The sequence below is a fragment of the Bubalus bubalis genome, chromosome 5, assembly GCF_019923935.1.
Source record: "Bubalus bubalis isolate 160015118507 breed Murrah chromosome 5, NDDB_SH_1, whole genome shotgun sequence".
Lineage (NCBI taxonomy): Eukaryota > Metazoa > Chordata > Mammalia > Artiodactyla > Bovidae > Bubalus > Bubalus bubalis.
The window spans coordinates 120,251,004-120,271,791 of record NC_059161.1 but is presented as its reverse complement, the minus strand read 5'-3'; the positions used below and the strand labels follow the sequence as shown (position 1 = coordinate 120,271,791).

The following is a 20,788-nucleotide window of genomic DNA, read 5'->3' as shown; positions in this document are numbered from 1 at the left end:
TATACATTGGTTTGGGTGGTATACTCATTTTCACTATATTGATTTTTCTGATCCATGAACCCAGTATATTTCTCCATCTATTAGTGTCCTCTTTGATTTATTTCACCAGTGATTTATAGTTTTCTATATATAAGTCTTTAATTTCTTTAGGTAGATATATTCCTAAGTATTTTATTTTTTTCATTGCAATGGTGAATGGAATTGTTTCCTTAATTTCTTTTTCGATTTTCTCATTATTAGTGTATAGGAATGCAAGGGATTTCTGTGTGTTGATTTTATATCATGCAACTTTACTATATTCATTGATTAGCTCTAGTAATTTTCTGGTGGAGTCTTTAGGGTTTTCTATGTAGAGGATCATCTCATCTGCAAACAGTGAGAGTTTTACTTCTTCTTTTCCAATATGGATTCCTTTTATTTCTTTTTCTGCTCTGGTTGCTGTGGCCAAAACTTCCAAAACTATATTGAATAGTAGTGGTGAAAGTGGGCACCCTTGTCTTATTCCTGACCTTAGGGGAAATGTTTTCTATTTTTCACCATTGATATTAATGTTTGCTGTGGGTTTGTCATGTATAGCTTTTATTATGTTGAGGTACGTTCCTTCTCTTCCTATTTTCTGGAGAGTTTTTATCATAAATGGATGTTGAATATTGTCAAAGGCTTTCTCTGGATCTATTGAGATAATCATATGGCTTTTATTTTTCAATTTTTTAATGTGGTGTATTACATTGATTGATTTGCAGATATTGAAGAATCCTTGCATCCCTGGGGTAAAGCCCACTTGGCCATGGTGTATGATCTTTTTAATGTGTTGTTGGATTCTGATTGCTAGAATTCTGTTAAGGATTTTTGCATATATGTTCATCAGTGATATTAGCCTGTAGTTTTCTTTTTTGTCTCATCTTTGTCAGGTTTTCATATTAGGGTGATGGTGGACTCATAGAATTAGAATGGAGGTGTACCTTCCTCTGCAATTTTCTGAAAGAGTTTAAGTAGGATAGATGTTAGCTCTTCTCTACATTTTTGGTAGAATTCAGCTGTGAAGCTGTCTGGACCTGGGCTTTTTTTTTTTGCTGGAAGATTTCTGATTACAGTTTCAATTTCTGTGCTTGTGATGGGTCCGTTAATCTTTTCTATTTCTTCCCGGTTCAGTTTTGGAAAGTTGTACTTTTTTAAGAATTTGTCCATTTCTTCCAAGTTGTCCATTTTATTGGCATATAATTGCTGATAGTAGTCTCTTATGATCCTTTCTATTTCTGTGTTGTCTGTGGTGATCTCTCCATTTTCATTTCTAATTTTATTGATTTGATTTTTCTCCTTTTGTTCCTTGATGAGTCTGGCTAATGGTTTGTCAATTTCATTTATCCTTTCAAAGAACCAGCTTTTGGTTTTGTTGATTTTTGCTATGGTCTCTTTTGTTTCTTTTGCATTTATTTCTGCCCTAATTTTTAAGATTTCTTTCCTTATACTCACCCTGGGGTTCTTCATTTCTTCCTTTTCTAGTTGCTTTAGGTTTAGAGTTAGGTTATTTGTTTGCCTTTTTTTCTTGTTTCTTGAGGTATGCCTGCATTGCTATGAACTTTCCCCTTAGCACTGATTTCAGTGTCCCACAGGGTTTGGGTTGTTGTGTTTTCATTTTCATTTGTTTCTATGCATATGTTGATTTATTTTTTTATTTCTTCTGTGATTTGCTGGTTATTCAGCAGTGTGTTGTTCAGCCTCCATATGTTGGAATTTTTAATATTTTTTTCTCTTGTAATTGAGATCTAATCTTACTGTATTGTGGTCAGAAAAGATTCTTGGAGTAATTTCAGTTTTTTTTTTTGAATTTACCAAGGCTAGATTTATGGCCCAGGATGTGATCTATCCTGGAGAAGGTTCCGTGTGTGCTTGAGAAAAAGGTGAAATTCATTGTTTTGTGGTGGAATTTCCTATAGATATCAATTAGGTCTAACTGCTCTATTATATCATTTAAAGTTTGTGTTTCCTTGTTAATTTTCTGTTTAGTTGATCTATCCATAGATGTGAGTGGGGTATTAAAGTCTCCCAACATTGTGTTATTGTTAATTTCCCCTTTCATACTTGTTAGCATTTGCCTTACATTTTGTAGTGCTCCTATGTTGGGTGCATATATATTTACAATTGGTATATCTTCTTGGATTGATCCTTTGATCATTATGTAGTGTCCTTCTTTGGCTCTTTTCACAGCCTTGTTTTAACGTCTATTTTATCCGATATGAGGATTGCAACTCCTGCTTTCTTTTGGTCTCTATTTGCATAGAATATTTTTTTCCAGCCCTTCAGTTTCAGTCTGAATGTGTCCCTTGTTTTGAGGCGAGTCTCTTGTAGACAACATATATAGGAGTCTTGTTTTCGTATCTATTCAGCCAGTCTTTGTCTTTTGGTTGGGGCATTCAACCCATTTACGTTTAAGGTAATTATTGATAAGTACGATCCCTTTGCCATTTACTTTATTGTTTTGGGTTTGAGTTTATACACCCTTTTTGTGTTTCCTGTCTAGATAATATCCTTTAGCATTTGTTGGAGAGCTGGATTGGTGGTTCTGAATTCTCTCAGCTTTTGCTTGTCTGTAAAGCTTTTGATTTCTCCTTCATATTTGAATGAGATCCCTGCTGGGTACAGTAATCTGGGCTGTAGGTTATTGTCTTTCATCCCTTTAAGTTTGTCTTGCCATTCCCTCCTGGCTTGAAGAGTTTCTATTGAAAGATCAGCTGTTATCCTTTGGGAATCCCATTGTGTGTTATTTGTTGTTTTTCCCTTGCTGCTTTTAATATTTGTTCTTTGTGTTTGATATTTTTAAAATTGATTAATATGTGTTTTGGGGTGTTTCACTTTGGATTTATCCTGTTTGGGACCCTCTGGGTGTCTTGGACTTTTGTGATTATTTCCTTCCCCATTTTAGGGAAGTTTTGAACTATTATCTCCTCAAGTATTTTCTCATGGTCTTTCTTTTTATCTTCTTCTTCTGGGATGCCTATGCTTCGAATGTTGGAGTGTTTAATATTCTCCTGAAGGTCTCTGAGATTGTCCTCATTTCTTTTAATTCGATTTTCTTTTTTCCTCCCTGATTCATTTATTTCTACCATTCTATCTTCTACTTCACTAATCCTATCTTCTGCCTCCATTATTCTACTATTTCTTGCTTCCAGAGAGTTTTCGATCACATTTATTCTATTATTCATTATATATTGACTCTTTTTTATTTCTTCTAGGTCCTTGTTAAACCTTTCTTGCATCTTCTCAGTCCTTGTCTCCAGGCTACTTACCTGTGATTCCATTTTGATTTAAAGATTTTGGATCATTTTCACTATCATTATTCAGAATTCTTTATCAGGTAGATTCCCCATCTATTCCTTTTTGTTTGGTTTGATGGACATTTATCCTCTTCCTGTACCTGGTGGGTATTCGTCTGTCTCTTCATCTTGTTTATATTGCTGAGTTTAGGGTGGTCTTTCTGTATTCTGACAGTTTGTGGAGTTCTCTTTATTGTGGAGTTTCCTCACTGTGGGTAGGGTTGTACAGGTGGCTTGTCAAGGTTTCCTGGTTAAGGAAGCTTGTGTCAGTGTTCTGCCTGGGGTGAAACTGGATTTCTTCTCTCTGGAGTGCAATGAAGTGTCCAGTAATGAGTTATGAGATGTCAGTGGTTTAGGAGTAACTTTGGGCAGCCTGTGTATTGAGGCTCAGGGCTGTGTTCCTGTGTTGCTGGAGAATTTGTGTGGTATGTCTTGCCCTGGAACTTGTTGGCCCTTGGGTGGTGCTTGGTTTCTGTATAGGTATGGAGGTGATTGATGAGTTCCTGTCGATTAGTGCTCCCTAGAGTCAGGAATTCTCTGGTGTTCTCAGGATTTGGACTTAAGCCTCCTGCTTCTGGTTTTCAGTCTTATTCTTACAGTAGTTTCAAGACTTCTCCTTCTATACAGCACCATTGATAAAACATCTATGTTAAAGATGAAAAGTTTCTCCACAGTGAGGCACACGCAGAGAGGTTCACAGAGTTACATGGAGAAGAGAAGAGAAGAGGGAGGAGGGATTTAGAGGTGACCCGAATCAGATGAAGTGGAATCAAAAGAGGAGAGAGCAAGCTAGCCAGTAATCACTTCCTTATGTGTCCTCCACATTCTGGACTGCTCAGAGATGTTCACGGAGTTATACAGAGAAAAGAAGAGGGAGGAAGGAGACAGAGGTGGCCAGGAGGATAAAAGGCGGGGAATCAAAAGGAGAGAGAAAGATCCAGCTAATAATCAGTTCCCTAAGTGTTCTCCACCGTCTGGAACACTCTGCGGATTGACAGAGTTGAGTAGACAAGAGAAGGGGGAGGGAGGAGACAGAGGCGGCCTGGGGGAGAAAAAGGAGAGTTCAAAGGGAGAGAGAGCAGTCAAGCCAGTAATCTCGCTCCCAAGTAAAAATGGGGACTGAAGATTGGGTTCTCAAGTGTACAAAATTGATAACAAATACCAAAAAGCAAAGATTAAAACTCTAGACTAGAGGTTGTATTTTCAAAAATACAATATTAAAGAAAAGAAGAAGAAAACAAAACAAAATAAAACAAGACAAAGTCACAAAAATTTTATATATATATATATATATATGAAGTTTGCTTTAAAAAATAGGGTCTTTTTTTTTGCAAAGTAATAGTATATAAAATTAAAATTAAAGGAGTAATAGAGGACTTAAAATTAAAAAAAAATAAAAGAATGATCATAAAAATAGTAAAAATATATCTAGGACTTTCTCTGCTGCTGTTTTGGACAGTGTGGGGTCAGTTCATTTTCAGATAGTCCTTGGTCCGGCTTATATTTCTCAAGATCTATAGGCCCGTTCCTATGTAGTCGGTACTAACTACAGGATTTTAATCTATTGCACCTGTCACTTCCAAGGTGGTTCCTTCTGTTATAGCTTCTTCTGTTTGCTGGTTTCTTCAGTGTCTGATTTCCACCCTGACACAAGGGGGGAGGTGGTGGCACTTTTTTTAGGCTCACTTGTTCAGTTGCACTGTGGGGAGGGAGGGATGCTGCAAACAAATAACACTGGCGTGTGTTTGCAGTGCCTCAGCCACACTGGGCCTGCCCCTGCCCATGGTGCGTGTGCCATCCATTCCCACACTGCTCAGGCTGTAGAATCCTCCACCAGGAACCATTCGAGGCCAGCCCTGGGCTGCATGCACCTCCGAGGTCTAAGCCACTCAGGTTCAGGCACTCGGGTAGTTCTCAGACGCACAGACTCGGTTGGGACTGCGTTTTGTGCCCTTCCCAGGTCAGAGCAGCTCAGGTGATGAGGTGTTTGTTGAACACGGTCACCGTGACTTATCACCTCCCCTGTCCCTGCAGCTCAGTTTTCTGGGTGTACAACCGGTGCACCTTCTCAGGCGGATGTTGACCGTCCAGAACCCCAAGAAGTCTTAGTTAGCAAAGAAGCCTGTTTGCAGTTTGGTAGATAATGCCTTTCTGGGGCTGTGATTGGCCCCTTCCAGCTCTGGCTGCCTGTCACTCAAAGGGGATGGTCTGCAGCAGGCTAGTTCTGTTCAGTCCTTTGTTCTGTGTGCAGGCCTGACAGAGTCTTAGGTTAGGGCTTTGCACATGGTAGCTATCCCGCAGTATGGTTTGCTATCCCAAGTTAGTTTGCTCAGATTGCCCTTGGGACATTCAGGCCCAGTCCTTACTCTAAGCAATGCAGCCTGTGCCTCCCTGCCCAGTCCCCGCTTGCTAGTGGCGAGTGCAGGTGTCTGCACTGCTTCTCCACTGGGGGAGTTACCGTTGGACTCGTAACTTGTGGGTTCTAATTATTTATTTATTTTTCCTCCCTGTTATGTTGCCCTCTGTGCATCCAAGGCTTGCCATGGACTCGGCAGTGAGAGTGTTTCCTGGTGTTTGGAAACTTCTGTCTTTTTAAGACTCCCTTCCAGGGACAGAGCTCTGTCCCTACCTCTTTTGTCTCTTTTTGGTCTTTTATATTTTTTTCCTACCTCCTTTCGAAGAAAATGGGCTGCTTTTCTGGGTGCCTGATGTCCTCTGCCGGCATTCAGAAGTTGTTTTGTGGAATTTACTCAGTGTTTAAATGTTCTTTTGATGAATTTGTGGGGGAGAAAGTGGTTTCCCCATCCTATTCTTCCAACATCTTAAGACCACCCCCCCTCCTTTTTTTCTTTTGGTTTTCTTTGGTTTTGTTTTAGATGGGCAGTATTCTTATTTTTCCTTAGAAGATATTCCACTCTGAATGTAGAGTCATAAGTCTGAATTTTAAAGCCACTTAAATAATGTGTTGTTATAGGTAGCTAGTTAACAACCTGATGCAATCAGATTTATTAGTCTTTGTTCTCAATTTGTTCAGTTCAGTTCAGTCCTTCAGTTGTGTCCATCTCTTTTCAATGCCATAGACTGAAGCATGCCAGGCTTCCCTCTCCATCACCAACTCCCACAGCTTGCTCAAGCTCATGTCCATTGACTTGGTGATGCTATCCAAGTATCTCATCCTCTGTCTTCTGCTTCTCCTCATGCCTTCCATCTTTCCTAATATCAGGATCTTTTCCAATGAGTCAGCATGTTTAGTGTGCATTCAGTCTTTAAATCAACCCACATGAATTAAATTTCTCTCTGTCCCTACTGCACTCCCAACTCTAGGCCAGAAACAAAAAAATTGCAGAGACTGAAGGCTGATTCCAGAACATCACTGTGGAGATTTTTGGGGAAAAAAAAAAAAAGTTGCTAACGTTAAAATCAGTAGATTGTGCATAAATGTCCAAACTTTGATTCTCTTGAAAACATGGCCAACTTGCCTGATTTCCGGCATGGGTGAAGTGGAGGAAAGGCTGCTCCCAGTGGTAAGGCCTCTGCTGCCCAGATTCCAACATGGCCACCTAGTCCTCGTATCATATCTCCTGCCTCCTGGGGCCATGAGCTTGTGAGAACTAGACTTCTAGATCTCTTAAGATAAAGACTACTTTTGTCTTGATCAACTTTGACTTTGAAGCCTTTAACCCAGAACCTAGCACACAATTCTTCCTTGCACAGTTGTTGGATGATATAACATATCTTGTGGATGCATATGACATTTCTTCCAGTACTGAAACCATGCAATTGAAGTATTGCTCTGCCCTAAATCTTTGATGCAGACTGGCATCATAGGTGACCCTGATGTCTGCCAATAGACCCACTAACTTAAGCCAGTTGTATGTCCCTGTGCTGTCCGTGAAGTCTTCACTTTGCCATTTGACAACTTATCCTCCTAGAAATCTCCTCTCCAATGAAGACAGCAATGCATATCTCATGAAGTGGCTAGGAAGATGACATGAAACCACGAATGCTTAGCATGGCCCCTAGTATCCATTTTCATGGTGTTCTTAGCAGTTTTTTCTCCATGTAGGCAAGGTTCTCTGTCTTCTTAGATGTCCATGCAGATCAGTTTGATTTTCTAGCCAAGCTTCAAGGAAGAGATTACAGTTCAATTCTCTGTATTCTGAGAAGCTTCAAAGGCCAGTGACCAAGGACACTGATGAAAGTAAAGATTTAATCAAGAGCTTTGTGTGTGTGTGTTTTTTTTTTTTTTTTCAGATCTTTTAGTGGCCTAAAGGGGAAAACTCAGGTAGGTCAGAGCATATATAACTAGAGGCTCCTGGTCACCACTACATGCTAAGAACCCAAACTTCCCTGAGTACTTGGATGCAGGATAGAAGCATGAAGTGGCTTGTGGTCCTTGGGCTGGTGGCCTTCTCAGAGTGCATAGTAAAGTAAGTATGGGGACTGTAAGTCACATCCTATTCCTTTCTCGGATTTTTCTTTTCATCTGATTATTCTTCCACCGATCAGGTTTAGAAGGGAATGGAATATTTCCTTAAGAGTCTTAAAGCTCAACTCTTATTGATAAGTAACTTGCTATAGGAACTGTGGACCCCAAGGTCTTGGTTGGGTTGCACAAATCTTGGTGTCCAGTCATGTAAAGACCTATTGAAAATGAAACTCCTTGTAACAGTTTAGTGCACAGTCTATGCAGATGTTGATGTGGTCTTGTGGAATAGCACTTTCTACATTTTATTCAACATGTCCTCTTTTTTCCCTATCTACTTCAGTGTGTATATGCCTATGTCTGCATCTCTGTATCATTGTCATTTATCTCTCCATCTCTTTGGAAGTCACTGGGAGTGTATTTCTCTTTGTGTTGTTTTCTTTTCACTTTTCATTTGACTCTTACTTCTTTCTCAGGCCTCTGAATTTCCCTTATTTTTCCCTATATCTTGGATTCTTCTTTCAACTTTCTTTTCTCTTTCAACTTGGAGAAAGATACACTGTTTTATATATACTGTTTTGTATCTGACAAGCAGTGTGACCACACCCAACTCAGAAACCTCTTGCATTTCAAATTGCTCCCTTGTAAAAGAGGATGAGCCCCCCTTCTACCTCCTTCCTTGAGATTCTATGAGAAGGAATGAGTGAGATGGCAATAGCAATGCTAATGGCTGTCATTGTTGAGATTGGAAGATCCCCTGGAGAAGGAAATGGCAATGCACTCCAGTATTCTTGCCTGGAAAATCCCATGGATGGAGGAGCCTAGTAGGCTACAGTCCATGTGGTCTCAAGGAGTTGGACATGACTGAACGACTTCACTTTCACTTTATATACATCACTTCACTTATCCCCAAGATATCCTATTTGGAGGGTTTGTATTGTTACATTCTACCATTTTACCAAAGGGGAGACTGAGACACCACATGGTCATATGGCTTACCTAAGATTGCAGAACAGAACCTGTATTGAAATCTATGTCTTTGTCATGGTATATGCATAAAATTCTGATAATAATGTGCTTCATAAAAATGATTAGAAAATGCACAGGGCCATTACAATGACAGTTATATCTTAACACTGACAGCTAATTGTAGTATCTTTGTTTTTTTTTTTTTTTGTCAAATGATCGGTGAAAGAATACCTCTAAGGAGAGTGAAGCCCATGAGAAAAACCCTCAGTGGAAAAAACATGCTGAACAATTTCCTGAAGGAGCATGCTTACAGACTGTCCCAGATTTCTTTTCGTGGCTCAAATCTAACTAGTCACCCACTGAGAAACATCAAGGATGTGAGTATTTTGGGAGGATGGTGCTCCACAGTGCCCCCTGGTGCTCTAGCCTAGCACTGGGGCTTATCTGGAGGTGCCAGGTGGGATGATGTGGATGAGGTTCCTTCAGGAGGCAGAGACACTGGAAAACAGGGACCCCCAACCAGAGGAGAAGGCACTCTCATCCTAAACTCTTGGTCTTTGTGACTGGGCACTGCAATTACCAGGTGGCAGGTAAATATCCATTTCTGTGTCAAAAATGTATCATTTGTTTGAGGGCGGTTGTTCCTTCTGAACTAAGTGAGCCACTCAGTTACAGATGAAGAGTGAACCATCACTGATCAAAAGGTAGAACCAACTGAAGAGCAACTGTGAATCCCCAGGCAGAGGAATTCAGTTTCCACAGATGCAAGAACGACAGCACTAAAAAGTTACTGAACCTGTATTCCATGTATGGACATAAGAATCACCGTGGTTACTGTTTTTAGATTAGGAAAAGGGCTTATTTTGTCTTCAAGAATGCCCATGCCAGCCTGAGAGATAGGAAAAGAGTAAATACATGTCAAATGAAAGGGTCACCTGTGTGGTGTTGATTGGTTGTGGTCTGAGTTTGGAGGGAGTGGCTGGGGTTGATCAAGAAGGACCTCCTGGAGACGCAGGTGCTAAGGCTGGGTTTGAAGAGACTACAGAGCTGCTCAAATGAAGGTACCAGGACTTCCCTGGGTGTCCAGTGGTCCTGGAGGCCCAGTGTTTATGCCTATGGGATTCCCATGCAGGAGTTACCACTTCAACGCCTGGACATAGAGTCAATATCCTGCATACAATGTAGCACAGGAAAAATATATCAAATGCAGATTCCTCTGTGACCAAAGCCTGTGAGCTGCACGGTGGTTAGAAAGTGATCTTAAGAGATATGTGAAACCCAGAGGGAGTCAGCAGTTTGGGAATAGAGGGTAGCCAGTTCTGCACTAACCCACTCCCTCCTTCTCCCTGTAGTTGGTCTACCTGGCTAATATCACCATTGGAACACCCCCTCAGGAGTTCCAGGTTTTCCTTGACACAGGCTCATCTGACTTGTGGGTGCCTTCTGACTTTTGCACCAGCCCAGCCTGTTGTGAGTACAGACACCCCATACCCGGACCATCCTTCACTTACCCTGCCGCCCTGTTTCCATCCTTGGCACCTGATGACACTCATCTCCTGTGTCTACAGCTAAACACATTAGATTCAGACATCTTCAGTCTTCCACCTTCCGGCTTACCAATAAGACCTTCAGCATCACCTATGGATCTGGGAGAATGAAAGGAGTTGTTGCTCATGACACAGTTCGGGTAACAGTGTAACATATGCTGAGTCAGGACTGGCTAGGGAGTGACCACTGCTTGCAAAACAGATGCAGGACCATCTGGTAGGACCCTTCCTAGCCTAACTCCCATAGGTATTGGCCATGTTATCCACAGGATCATGTCTCTGGGGAGGCAGTGCCCGTGGTCACACACGAGCAAACAGATTAGCTAATCCAGAGAGTGGTTTGAGGTGTGGACTTGCAGCTCCTCTGCCCATTAGCAGTTCAAGGTTCATTTTGCTGGGAGTGAGAAGAAAGGATAAAAGCACCCACTTTTATATTCACAGACTGTTCCAGGTACTTTCAGGTGATAACTTGTTTAATTTGCAACAATGCCACACAGCAGTTACTCTGATTAGCTCATGAGACATATGAGGAAACTGAGGTGCAGACAGCAAGGTCCTTCCTGAGGGTACGCATGTGGTAGAAGGTGGAGTTAGGTTGGCTTTTCAGGATTGAATTTGCTGTGGGGTGTTTGTGGACAGGATAAAACTCATCTGAGGACCCTCAGCGCAGTCAAGGGCTTCAGGTATCTGGAGTGGGAAACTGGTGGCCTGAGAAGTCAAGGGGCCTGATAAATGATTTCTCACTCTAGAGGACCTTAGAGAGTCTAAAAAACCTATGGCCTTCCTCCCCCAAAGTTCCGCTCTCTCTTTTCTCTATCATACACACTCAGAGAAATATACACATATCCCCAAAAGTGATTTCCACAGGCAGTAATTTCATAGAACCCTGCAAGCAAGATTGTGTTTTTGGCTTCTGTCTTCCTGGACAGATGCAGAATCCACAGTACATTACAGAGAATGCAGTCCATTCCTGTCCTTAGATCACAGTGATGTCAAAGAGAAGGCTATCTTGCTCTCGATTGTTTTGTCCATAATGTGGCACCAATGGGGCCTGGTGTGACTCTTGGTTGCCCCACCTGTAGAGAAGCCATGAGGCCAACATGACTCACTCAGGTGGTATTTTTCAGAGGGGCAGATGTTATAAAATTCACAGCCTCTCTCAAATGGAACCCAAATTCCCCTCCCAGCTTGATCTCACTGTCTGTCTGGCACTGAAGACAGAGCCCAGCCTCAATTCTTCTCTGAGGATCTAATGGAAATGCATGCCAGCCCAGTCCTAGCTCAATTTTATGTATCTGTAAGTGGGAACACTCTTCTTTCCCACAGATTGGGGACCTTATAAGCACTGACCAGCCGTTCGGTCTAAGCGTGGAGGAATATGGGTTTGAGAATATACCTTTTGATGGCATCTTGGGCTTGAACTACCCCGAAATATCCCTTTCTGGGGAAATCCCCATCTTTGACAAGCTGAAGAATCAAGGTGCCATTTCTGAGCCTGTTTTTGCCTTCTACTTGAGCAAGTAAGTGTGAGATGGACAATCCCTTTCACCAAATGAGCTGTAGGATGCTTTCAGTTACACAAAAATTATAGAACACTCGATAAACAAGTATCCTGAGAGATAATCTAACCCAGGATAACTATGGACCCAGGACCCTACCTGGCTTCACCCCTGGCTTTTATAAATAAAAGTTTATTGGAACACAAGCCTACTCCTGGGCTCAAAACCAGTAACTTGGTGTAGCAGGGTAAGTGAGGAGGAAGGCTAATGGAAGGCAACAGGAAATAAGTTTAAGTAAAAAGCATTAGGATTTGCTTATGAATTTTATAAGGAAGGAAGAAGAAGGATGGTGGATATCTTTCCTTCCTCATTAGCATTTCACTGGGAGCCCAGGACCAGCTACCCAATTTGTAGGAGCCAGTGAGAAATGAAAGTCTGGGACACAAAAGTGTGGGACCCCTTGTTAAAGAAATATGAGGCATTTCAAGACAGGGAGAGCAGAGGTGGGGTCCCTTCTGACTGTGGGGCTCTTTGGACATAGAGATCACAGGCCATTGGAGCCAACTCTGGGTGACCTGAACCCACACCCTTAGAACCCCCAGGCCTTGATTTTCCTGAAAAATGACAAGACGGACAAGGGGAAAGCCAAACACTTCAGCACCCTGTCCTCTGAGGGTGTCTGAGCTCTCAGGTCGCTGGAGGTCCAGGGCGTGTTCAGAAGACAGAGTGGGTGGAGCCCAGCCAAGTGATTCACTTTTTAACCTCTTCTGTGCCACTCATTAGCCAGTAACAGATTTCAGTCTGGATCTCAATCTCTCCTAGACTCGATTTCTGCATCTGTACAGGGGGACCTTATTAGGGCCTTGATGGGTGGACAAGCACAGCTCTCAGACAGTGCTGTTGTTACTATCCTCCAAGGATCACCCCCTCACTTCTCTCTACAGAGATGAGCAGGAGGGCAGTGTGGTGATGTTTGGTGGGGTGGACCACCGCTACTACAAGGGAGAGCTCAACTGGGTACCATTGATCCGATCAGGCAACTGGATTATACACATGCACAGGTAAGCCTCTCCCTCTGAGGATCAGCCTAAGTGATGCTCCCACTACTGTACATGGACACAGGCAGACACACACAAATGCATTCTCAGACACACAGTCACACAGATATAAACACCACTCACAATGACACATACAGACACACAGAAACATGGAAACACACAAGCAGACACATAAAAACATACACAGCAACACATAAAATCATGCATAGCTAGTCAGAGACACACAAGCACACACAAAGAAACATGCAAACACACATACAAACAAACACACAAGCACAGAGATACACAAACAACCTCATAATCCCCAGGCCTTCTGAGCATGGCTCAGATCAGGGTCCAGAAGGCACCAGAGAGGTCTGTGTAGCTGGGAGAAGGCTGCACCCACTGCCCTTTGAGGTGGGGAGCATGGTTAGAGGACTCTACAGTGTGGTGAACAGAGGATCAGGGAGAATATCTCCAGCCTGAACAGAGTTATGGTAAGATGACTGACTGTCCAGGGCTACCTAGGACATAGGAAATTCTTAGTACAGATCCATTCTCAGTACAGATAAATGGCAGTTAAAAAACAGGGACAGTCCTGAGAAAATGGGGAAAATTGGTATTCTTAGGAAGCAGCTACCCAGCAGTGGAGAGAGGTTGGCTGCAGTCTTAAGACGTGAAAGCAACTAATAGAAAAGTCACATCAAGTTCTTGGGCACACAGTGGGGCAGGGGCTATTACAGAGGATCAGAAAGGTGGGATCCAGGAGTGACCTGAGGACAAGAGGCATAATTGATAGGATTTTGTGTGATACCCTCAGACAAAAGTTGACCTGTCCTTTGGAGTTTCTATGGGCTAGTCATGTATTTCCTGGCCAGGGTCTCAGGGTCTGAGCTAGTTGTAAGAGCAGTGCTGGGAGACACCCTCTCCCAGAGTAACCCCTCTCTTCCCCTACTATGAGAATCTGCTGCCCCTGCAAATCTCCATCTTCACTCTGTGTGCAACCCGTTATTTGTTCCCCACCAGATACAGCTCTCTAGAGGTTACTTATTGTTTTCTAAGTTTTCATTCACTCATTGAACAGAAAAGCATTGGGCATCCACTGTGTGACAGGCACTTTAGGGAGGCATGGAGAATAAAACTCGCCCTCATATCTAAGAAGGCAGATGTACATGAAGTGACTCACCCACATAGTGAATTGTGACTTTGGTGCATGCTAGACATGAAGCGTAGAAGGCAATGACAACTCACTCCAGTACTCTTGCCTGGACAATCCCAGGGATGGCAGATCCTGGTGGACTGCCCTCTATGAGGTCGCACAGAGTCAGATATGACTGAAGTGAGTTAGCAGCAGTAGCAGCAGCAGACATGAGGAAGGGTCTACAGAGAGTGACTAAGACAGGAGACTCATAAACACCAGGGCAAAGGCTTCCCGAAAACAATAAAATTAAGCTGGAGTCTGGAAGATGAGAAGAAATTTCCTAGTCAAAGTGCAGTAATCTTCTAGGAAGGAAGACCAGCTTGTGTCAAGGTACAAAAGATCCTGGTGTATTCAAGTACTATATTCAAGGATGTCAAGAAAGGTACTGTGTTGATAGCAAAGGAAAAGAGGATGAGAGATGAAGGGCTGTTTAGGAGACAGTTGGGAAGGGGACAACTCTGGGGAGGCTCAGAGTGACCTTGTTGCCCACTTTCTTCCTTTGTCTCTCAGCATCTCCATTGAAAGAAAGGTTATTGCTTGTTCTGGAGGCTGCATGGCCTTTGTTGACACTGGGACAGCATTCATCGAAGGCCCAAAACCACTGGTCGATAACATGCAGAAGCTCATTGGGGCCAAGCCATCGCGTTCCAAGGTGAAGGGTCATGCCCCAGGGTCACTCCCAGTCTCCACACACAACAAGGATCACCAGGGCTAACCTCTTACCCTCTCTCTCTAACAGCACTATGTTTCATGTTCTGCGGTCAATACACTGCCCTCTATTATCTTCACCATCAATGGCATCAAGTACCCAGTGCCAGGTCGAGCCTACATCCTCAAGGTGAGGGGACAATACTGAGGGTTGGTCCTCAAACTGGAGCTTGCAAGAACCCTTGGGCTGCTGCTGGGAGGAGTGTGCCCTCTGGAGGCCATGTCACACCATTGCAGATGCTGCTGAGCCCTGTGGCTGGGCTGGTGCCTCCCACAAAACCAATCACTTCAAAGTAAAGGGCCGTTTGGGACACTGATCTTCCTGAAATAAATGTGGAAATGCCACACCATATGGCATGGTGGGAGTCAGGGAAAGGGCAACACTAAGGTCCTCAGTCCTCAAAGAGCTTAAACTTAATCTGAACCCTTAGGTGAATGAACATGAAATTCAGCACTAGCAGTCCCTGAAATAGGCCATGTTACAAGGAGAATGTCTGGGGACAGTCCCAGTGTGATGTCCCAGCATAAGTTAACAGGCTCCCTTCCCCTCTCATAATTTTCCTGGTTTGGATGATAAATTACATGGTCAGGCTAGTTCTTGGCTGCATCTTCCCCTTGCTCCGGCCAGGTGCCTCCTTTGTGAGTTGGGGTACCCGACCCTTCTGTGGGGAGGTTGGATGCTAATGTGAATAAAGGGTGAACAGTGACTGCTCAGCCCCAGCACAGGGTGGAGCCATCATGTCAGCTCCCTGAGGGAGTTCAGAGCAGGCTGATGGGCTCAAAGAAGGCTTTGAGGAAGAGACGGAATTTCACAAATGCTAAAAACACAAACTCATTGAGCCATATGGAGGGTTTCTTGATTCTAGGCAAAACTGCACTGGATTCCATGCTAATGGCATCTCAAGATGATCTGCACTGGGGCACTGGGGGCTTACTAGGGGAGATGAGGGCTATGGACTGACCAGTGGGCATGGGGAACAAGAGTACTTTACCCAGCCAAGCCTGGAGTGGCCACAGAGGGTGAGTGTGGACTGAAGGAGGCTTTGCAGAGTTCCTGAGTTAAAGCTTCAAGAAATTGTTGTGGGCACTGCTCTATTTAAGATGGATAACCAACAAGTTGCTGTGTAGCACAGGGAACTCTGCTCAGTTATATGACAGCCTGGATGTGAGGGGTGTCTTTGGGACCAGGATACCCGGAGACATATGGTTGAGTCCCTTTACTGTTCACCTGAAACTCAGAATATTGTTAATCAGCTACACTACAATACAAAATAAAGTTTTTAAATAAAGGACAGATTGTGGGGATGTAGGAGGAGAACCAGCATTCTCTTCAGAGAAAACAAGGAGCAAGAGTCAGAAGGAAAGAAACGGAGTGAGGAGAGCTATGGACACACTTGTTCTTTTAGAAAAAATTATATTGAAATGTGGCTAATCTTCATTGTGGCATTAAGTTCTGCTGCACAGCAATGTGACTCAGTTATACACATAAAAATATATATTTTCTTATTCTTTTTCATGTGATTTATCCCTGAATGTTGAAAATAATTTCTTGTGCTCTACAGTAGGACTTTGTTGTTTTTCATTCCTCTGTTTCCCAACCACCACTCCTCCCCTCCCCCACACCCTTCCTCATGGCAACCTCATGTCTTGGACCTCTTTGGTTGATGAACTCTCATATCCCCCGCTGTTGAGAAAACCCTGTGATACTTACCAAAAGAGGGAAATAAAACAAAGAATTCTGCTGGGCCTGGATATTGGGGGGAGTCACCAAGGGCTCATGCTGACTGGTGTGTATCTCTGATTCCCCCAGGATTATAGAGGTCGCTGCTATACCACCTTTCAAGAGAGCCCATTGAGTCCATCTACAGAGTTCTGGATCCTGGGTGACGTCTTCCTGAGGCAGTACTTCTCGGTTTATGATCGAGGAAATGACAGGATTGGCCTGGCAAGGGCAGTATAAATGCTTGAAGTGGTTCAGGAATCAATAAGGCTGCTCCTAACACACACTCACTCGCACTTGGGCACTGCTGCTCAGGATGCTGGTGAACTGTGTTTGGTGGTCTGCACACCCTATTCTCAGTAAAGAATAAAGGGTCTCACTCTTAATGGTGCTGAAACAAATGGTTGCCTCTTTTTTGTGTCTGGGAGTGAAGGATCTAGAACCAAGTCTGAATCAAAATTGAGAGAAGCCCTACCCCACCTGCCTTCAAAGAAAAGGGAGACTCATTGAAATGATCCTGGGAATCCAGGACACAAGACTCAGAGCAAATACAAAGATCTCTGTAACTGGACCCAAGAAATCAGAAGTCATCAGTTCTCTCTTTCTCTCCCTCGGCCTTTCCCTTCCCTCTTCTTTGATGGTCTTAGCTGACAACTTTCTTCCTTAAGGCTTCTACACCTGGTGAGGGAGTCCAAGCTACATTCCCTAGGGTTTTATATCCTGAAGGCATCTCCTAGTAAAGAAAGAAGCTGGAAGCCATTAGAGTTCAAGGGTATTCTCAGAATGATACACCTCAGTTCACATGTACAGCCCAAGGTCAGCCATCCTGGCAGGGCCATGGGGTCCTATGATTGGCTTTACATGGTCATTGTCCCTGACACAGCTGCACACATGACTGTCAGTTTCCTCCAGAACTACATGACTGAAGCTGGGGAGAGGCAGCCCCAAGGATAGCGACTGGCAGATGGTCTAGTCCATGGAAGAGTTTGTGATGACCCACCAACTCCACCACCTCCCCATTCAGAGGAATTATTAGGGGTAATGAAATAGACTCTCTTCATCCCATCTCAGATGATCTTATTGCTGGACTTCTCCTCCAGGGGATTTTGGGTGAGGTACTTCATGCAGAGCTGGTTCCCTCTTGTTCCCACACCTCAGTCACAAGCTCTCTGCCACATATGCCTGCTCTGTCCTTTCCTGGCCTACTTGGTAAGGGGTGGCCTCAGTAGATCCCTGAGCCATCTCCCTCCTCCAGGGCCCAGAATGTCCCTTCCTTGGTCTCCAATGCTGCTGGGGAGAATGCAATGCATGTATCCATGGGTACACAGAGCCTTCTGCTTTTCTGAGCTTCTTCATGGGTGAGGCTACAAACTGTTTGCTTGGAGCTGCCATGGTCAGGCACTTTTGCAGTGGAAGCATCCATTCTTTACACCTGGAGGCCCTCAGTAGATGCCTCAGCTAAGACAGCAGGGGTCAGAGGTTGATTTCCTTTCAGATTGACTGGTTTGATCTCCTTGTTGTACAAGGGGCTCTCAAGAATCTTTTCAAGCAGTGCAGTTCAAAAGCTCAATTCTTTGACATTCACCCTTTCATATGGTCCAGATCTCACATCTGTACATGATTACTGGAAAACCATAGCTGTGACACTACAGACCTCTGTAGCAAAATGAGTCTCTGCTTTTTAATGCACTGTTCAGGTTTTTCATAGCCTTTCTTCCTTCCAAGGAGCAAGTGTATTTTAATTTTGTGGCTGCAGTCAAGGTCCATAGTGATTTTGGAGCCCAAGAAAATAAAATCTGCCAGTTTCCTCTTCTCCCTCATCTATATGTCATGAAGTGGTGGGACTGGATGCCATGAATGTTGAGTATCTCTTGGTGAATAGTTTTTTGAATGTTGAGTTTTACACCAGCTTTTTTCATTTCCTCTCCTTATCAATTGGTCTTTAGTTCTTTGCTTTCTGCTATTAGGGTGGTGTCATCTTCATTCTGTAGATGTTGATATTTCTCCCAGCAATCTTGATTCCATCTTGGGATTTATGCAGTCCAGCATATCGAATGATCTTTCCTACATACAAGTTCAATAATCAGAGTGACAATGTATACATTGTCATGCTCCTTTCCCAATTTTAAATCTTTTAGTTCTATGTTCTATGTCTGATTCTAACTGCCACTTTTTGACCTACATACAGACTTTGAGGAGACAGGTAAGTTGATCTGCTACTCCCAGTCTCTTAAGAATTTTCCACAGTTGTGGTCCATATAGTGAAAGGCTTTAGCATAGTCAGTGAAGCAGATGTAGATGTTTTTCTGGAATCTGCTTGGTTTCTCTATGATCCAATGGATGTTGGCAATTTGATCTCTGGTTCCTCAAACCAGTTTGTACATCTGGAAGTTCTCAGTTCATGTACAGTGAAGCTTAGCTTGAAGGATTTTGAGGATTACCTTGCTAGCAAGTGAGATGAGCACAATTGCATGATAGGTTGAACATTCTTTGCAGTTGCCTTTTTTTTGGATTGGAATGAAACTGACCTTTCCAGCACTGTGGCCACTGCTGAGTTTTCCAAATTTGATACCATATTGAATTCAGCACTGTTACAGCCTCATTCTTTAGGATGTTTTAAACAGCTCAGCTGGAATTCCATCACCTACACTAGCTTTGCTTGTAGTGATGCTTCCTAAGGCCCACTTGACTTTATGCTCTAGGATATCTGGCTTTACATAAGTGACTCCAACATCATCTATATCCAGGTCATTATGAACATTTTTGTAGAGTTTTTCTGTGCATTCTTGTTCAGTTCAGTTAAGTCGCTCAGTCGTGTCTGACTCTTTGCAACCCCGTGAATCACAGCACTCCAGGCCTCCCTGTCCATCACCAACTCCTGGAGTTCACCGAGACTCATGTCCATCAAGTCAGTGATGCCATCCAGCTGTCTCACCATCTGTCATCCCCTTCTCCTCCTGCCCCCAGTCCCTCCCAGCATCAGAGTCTTTTCCAATGAGTCAACACTTCACATGTGGTGGCCAAAGTACTGGAGTTTCAGCTTCAGCATAATTTCCTCCAAAGGTATCCCAGGGCTGATCTCCATCAGAATGGACTGGTTGGATCTCCTTGCAGTCCAAGGGACTCTCAAGAGTCTTCACCAACATCACAGTTCAAAAGCATCAATTTCTTGGTGCTCAGCCTTCTTCACAATCCAACTCTCACATCCATATATGACCAAAGGAAAAGCCATAGCATTAACTGGACAGAACTTTGTTGGCAAAGTAATGTCTCTGCTTTTGAATATGCTATCTAGGTTGGTCATAACTTTCCTTCCAAGGAGTAAGCGTCTTTCAATTTCATGGCTGCAGTCACCATCTGCAGTGATTTTGGAGCCCCCCAAAATAAAGTATGACACTGTTTCCACTGTTTCCCCATCTATTTCCCATGATGTGATAGGACCGGATGCCATGATCTTCGTTTTCTGACTGTTGAGCTTTAAGCCAACTTTTTCACTCTCCACTTTCACTTTCATCAAGAGGCTTTTGAGTTCCTCTTCACTTTCTGCCATAAGGGTGGTGTCATCTGCATATCTGAGGTATTGATATTTCTCCCGGCAATCTTGCTTCCAGCTTGTGTTTCTTCCAGTCCAGCATTTCTCATGATGTACTCTGCATATAAGTTAAATAAGCAGGGTGACAATATACAGCCTTGACGAACTCCTTTTCCTATTTGGAACCAGTCTGTTGTTCCATGTCCAGGTCTACCTGTTGCTTCCTGACCTGCATATAGGTTTCTCAAGAGGCAGGTCAGGTGCTCTGGTATTCCCATCTCTTTCAGAATTTTCCACAGTTTATTGTGATCCACACAGTCAAAGGCTTTGGCATAGTTAACAAAGCAGAAATAGATGCTTTTCTGGAACTCTCTGGCTTTTTCCATGATCCAGCAGATGTTGGCAATTTGATCTCTGATTCCTCTGCCTTTTCTAAAACCAGCTTGAACATCAGGAAGATCACGGTTCACGTATTGCTGAAGCCTGGCTTGGAGAATTTTGAGCATTACTTTACTAGCGTGTGAGATGAGTGCAAATGTGCGGTAGTTTGAGCATTCTTTGGTATTGCCTTTCTTTGGGATTGGAATGAAAAACTGACCTTTTCCAGTCCTGTGGCCACTGCTGAGTTTTCCAAATTTGCTGGCATAGTGGGTGCAGCACTTTCACAGCATCATCTTTCAGGATTTGGAATAGCTCAACTGGAATTCCATCACCTCCACTTTGTTAGTAGTGATGCTTTCTAAGGCCCACTTGACTTCACATTCCAGGATGTCTGGCTCTAGGTCAGTGATCACACCATCGTGATTATCTGGGTCATGAAGATCTTTTTTGTACA

At 43.3% G+C, this 20,788-nt stretch overlaps 1 protein-coding gene across 1 annotated transcript; it reads left to right on the top strand.

Moving 5' to 3' along the window:
- The first annotated feature begins 7,635 nt into the window (after window positions 1-7,635).
- Window positions 7,636-16,822, top strand: LOC123464530 (pregnancy-associated glycoprotein 1-like). Its single transcript, XM_045165834.1, has 9 exons — window positions 7,636-7,744; window positions 8,936-9,086; window positions 10,062-10,179; window positions 10,278-10,396; window positions 11,583-11,776; window positions 12,700-12,816; window positions 14,504-14,645; window positions 14,733-14,831; window positions 16,512-16,822. The coding sequence occupies exons 1-9, from the start codon at window positions 7,644-7,646 to the stop codon at window positions 16,659-16,661; spliced, it is 1,191 nt and encodes a 396-aa protein (XP_045021769.1). The 5' UTR covers window positions 7,636-7,643; the 3' UTR covers window positions 16,662-16,822.
- The last annotated feature ends 3,966 nt before the right edge of the window (window positions 16,823-20,788 follow it).

Coding starts and splice junctions, on each gene's coding strand:
- LOC123464530 (XM_045165834.1), top strand. CDS start 7,644: ATGCTAAGAACCCAAACTTCCCTGAGTACTTGGATGCAGGATAGAAGC. Junction 10,397..11,582: donor TTGCTCATGACACAGTTCGG/GTAACAGTGTAA, acceptor TCTTTCCCACAG/ATTGGGGACCTTATAAGCAC. Junction 14,832..16,511: donor GTCGAGCCTACATCCTCAAG/GTGAGGGGACAA, acceptor TGATTCCCCCAG/GATTATAGAGGTCGCTGCTA.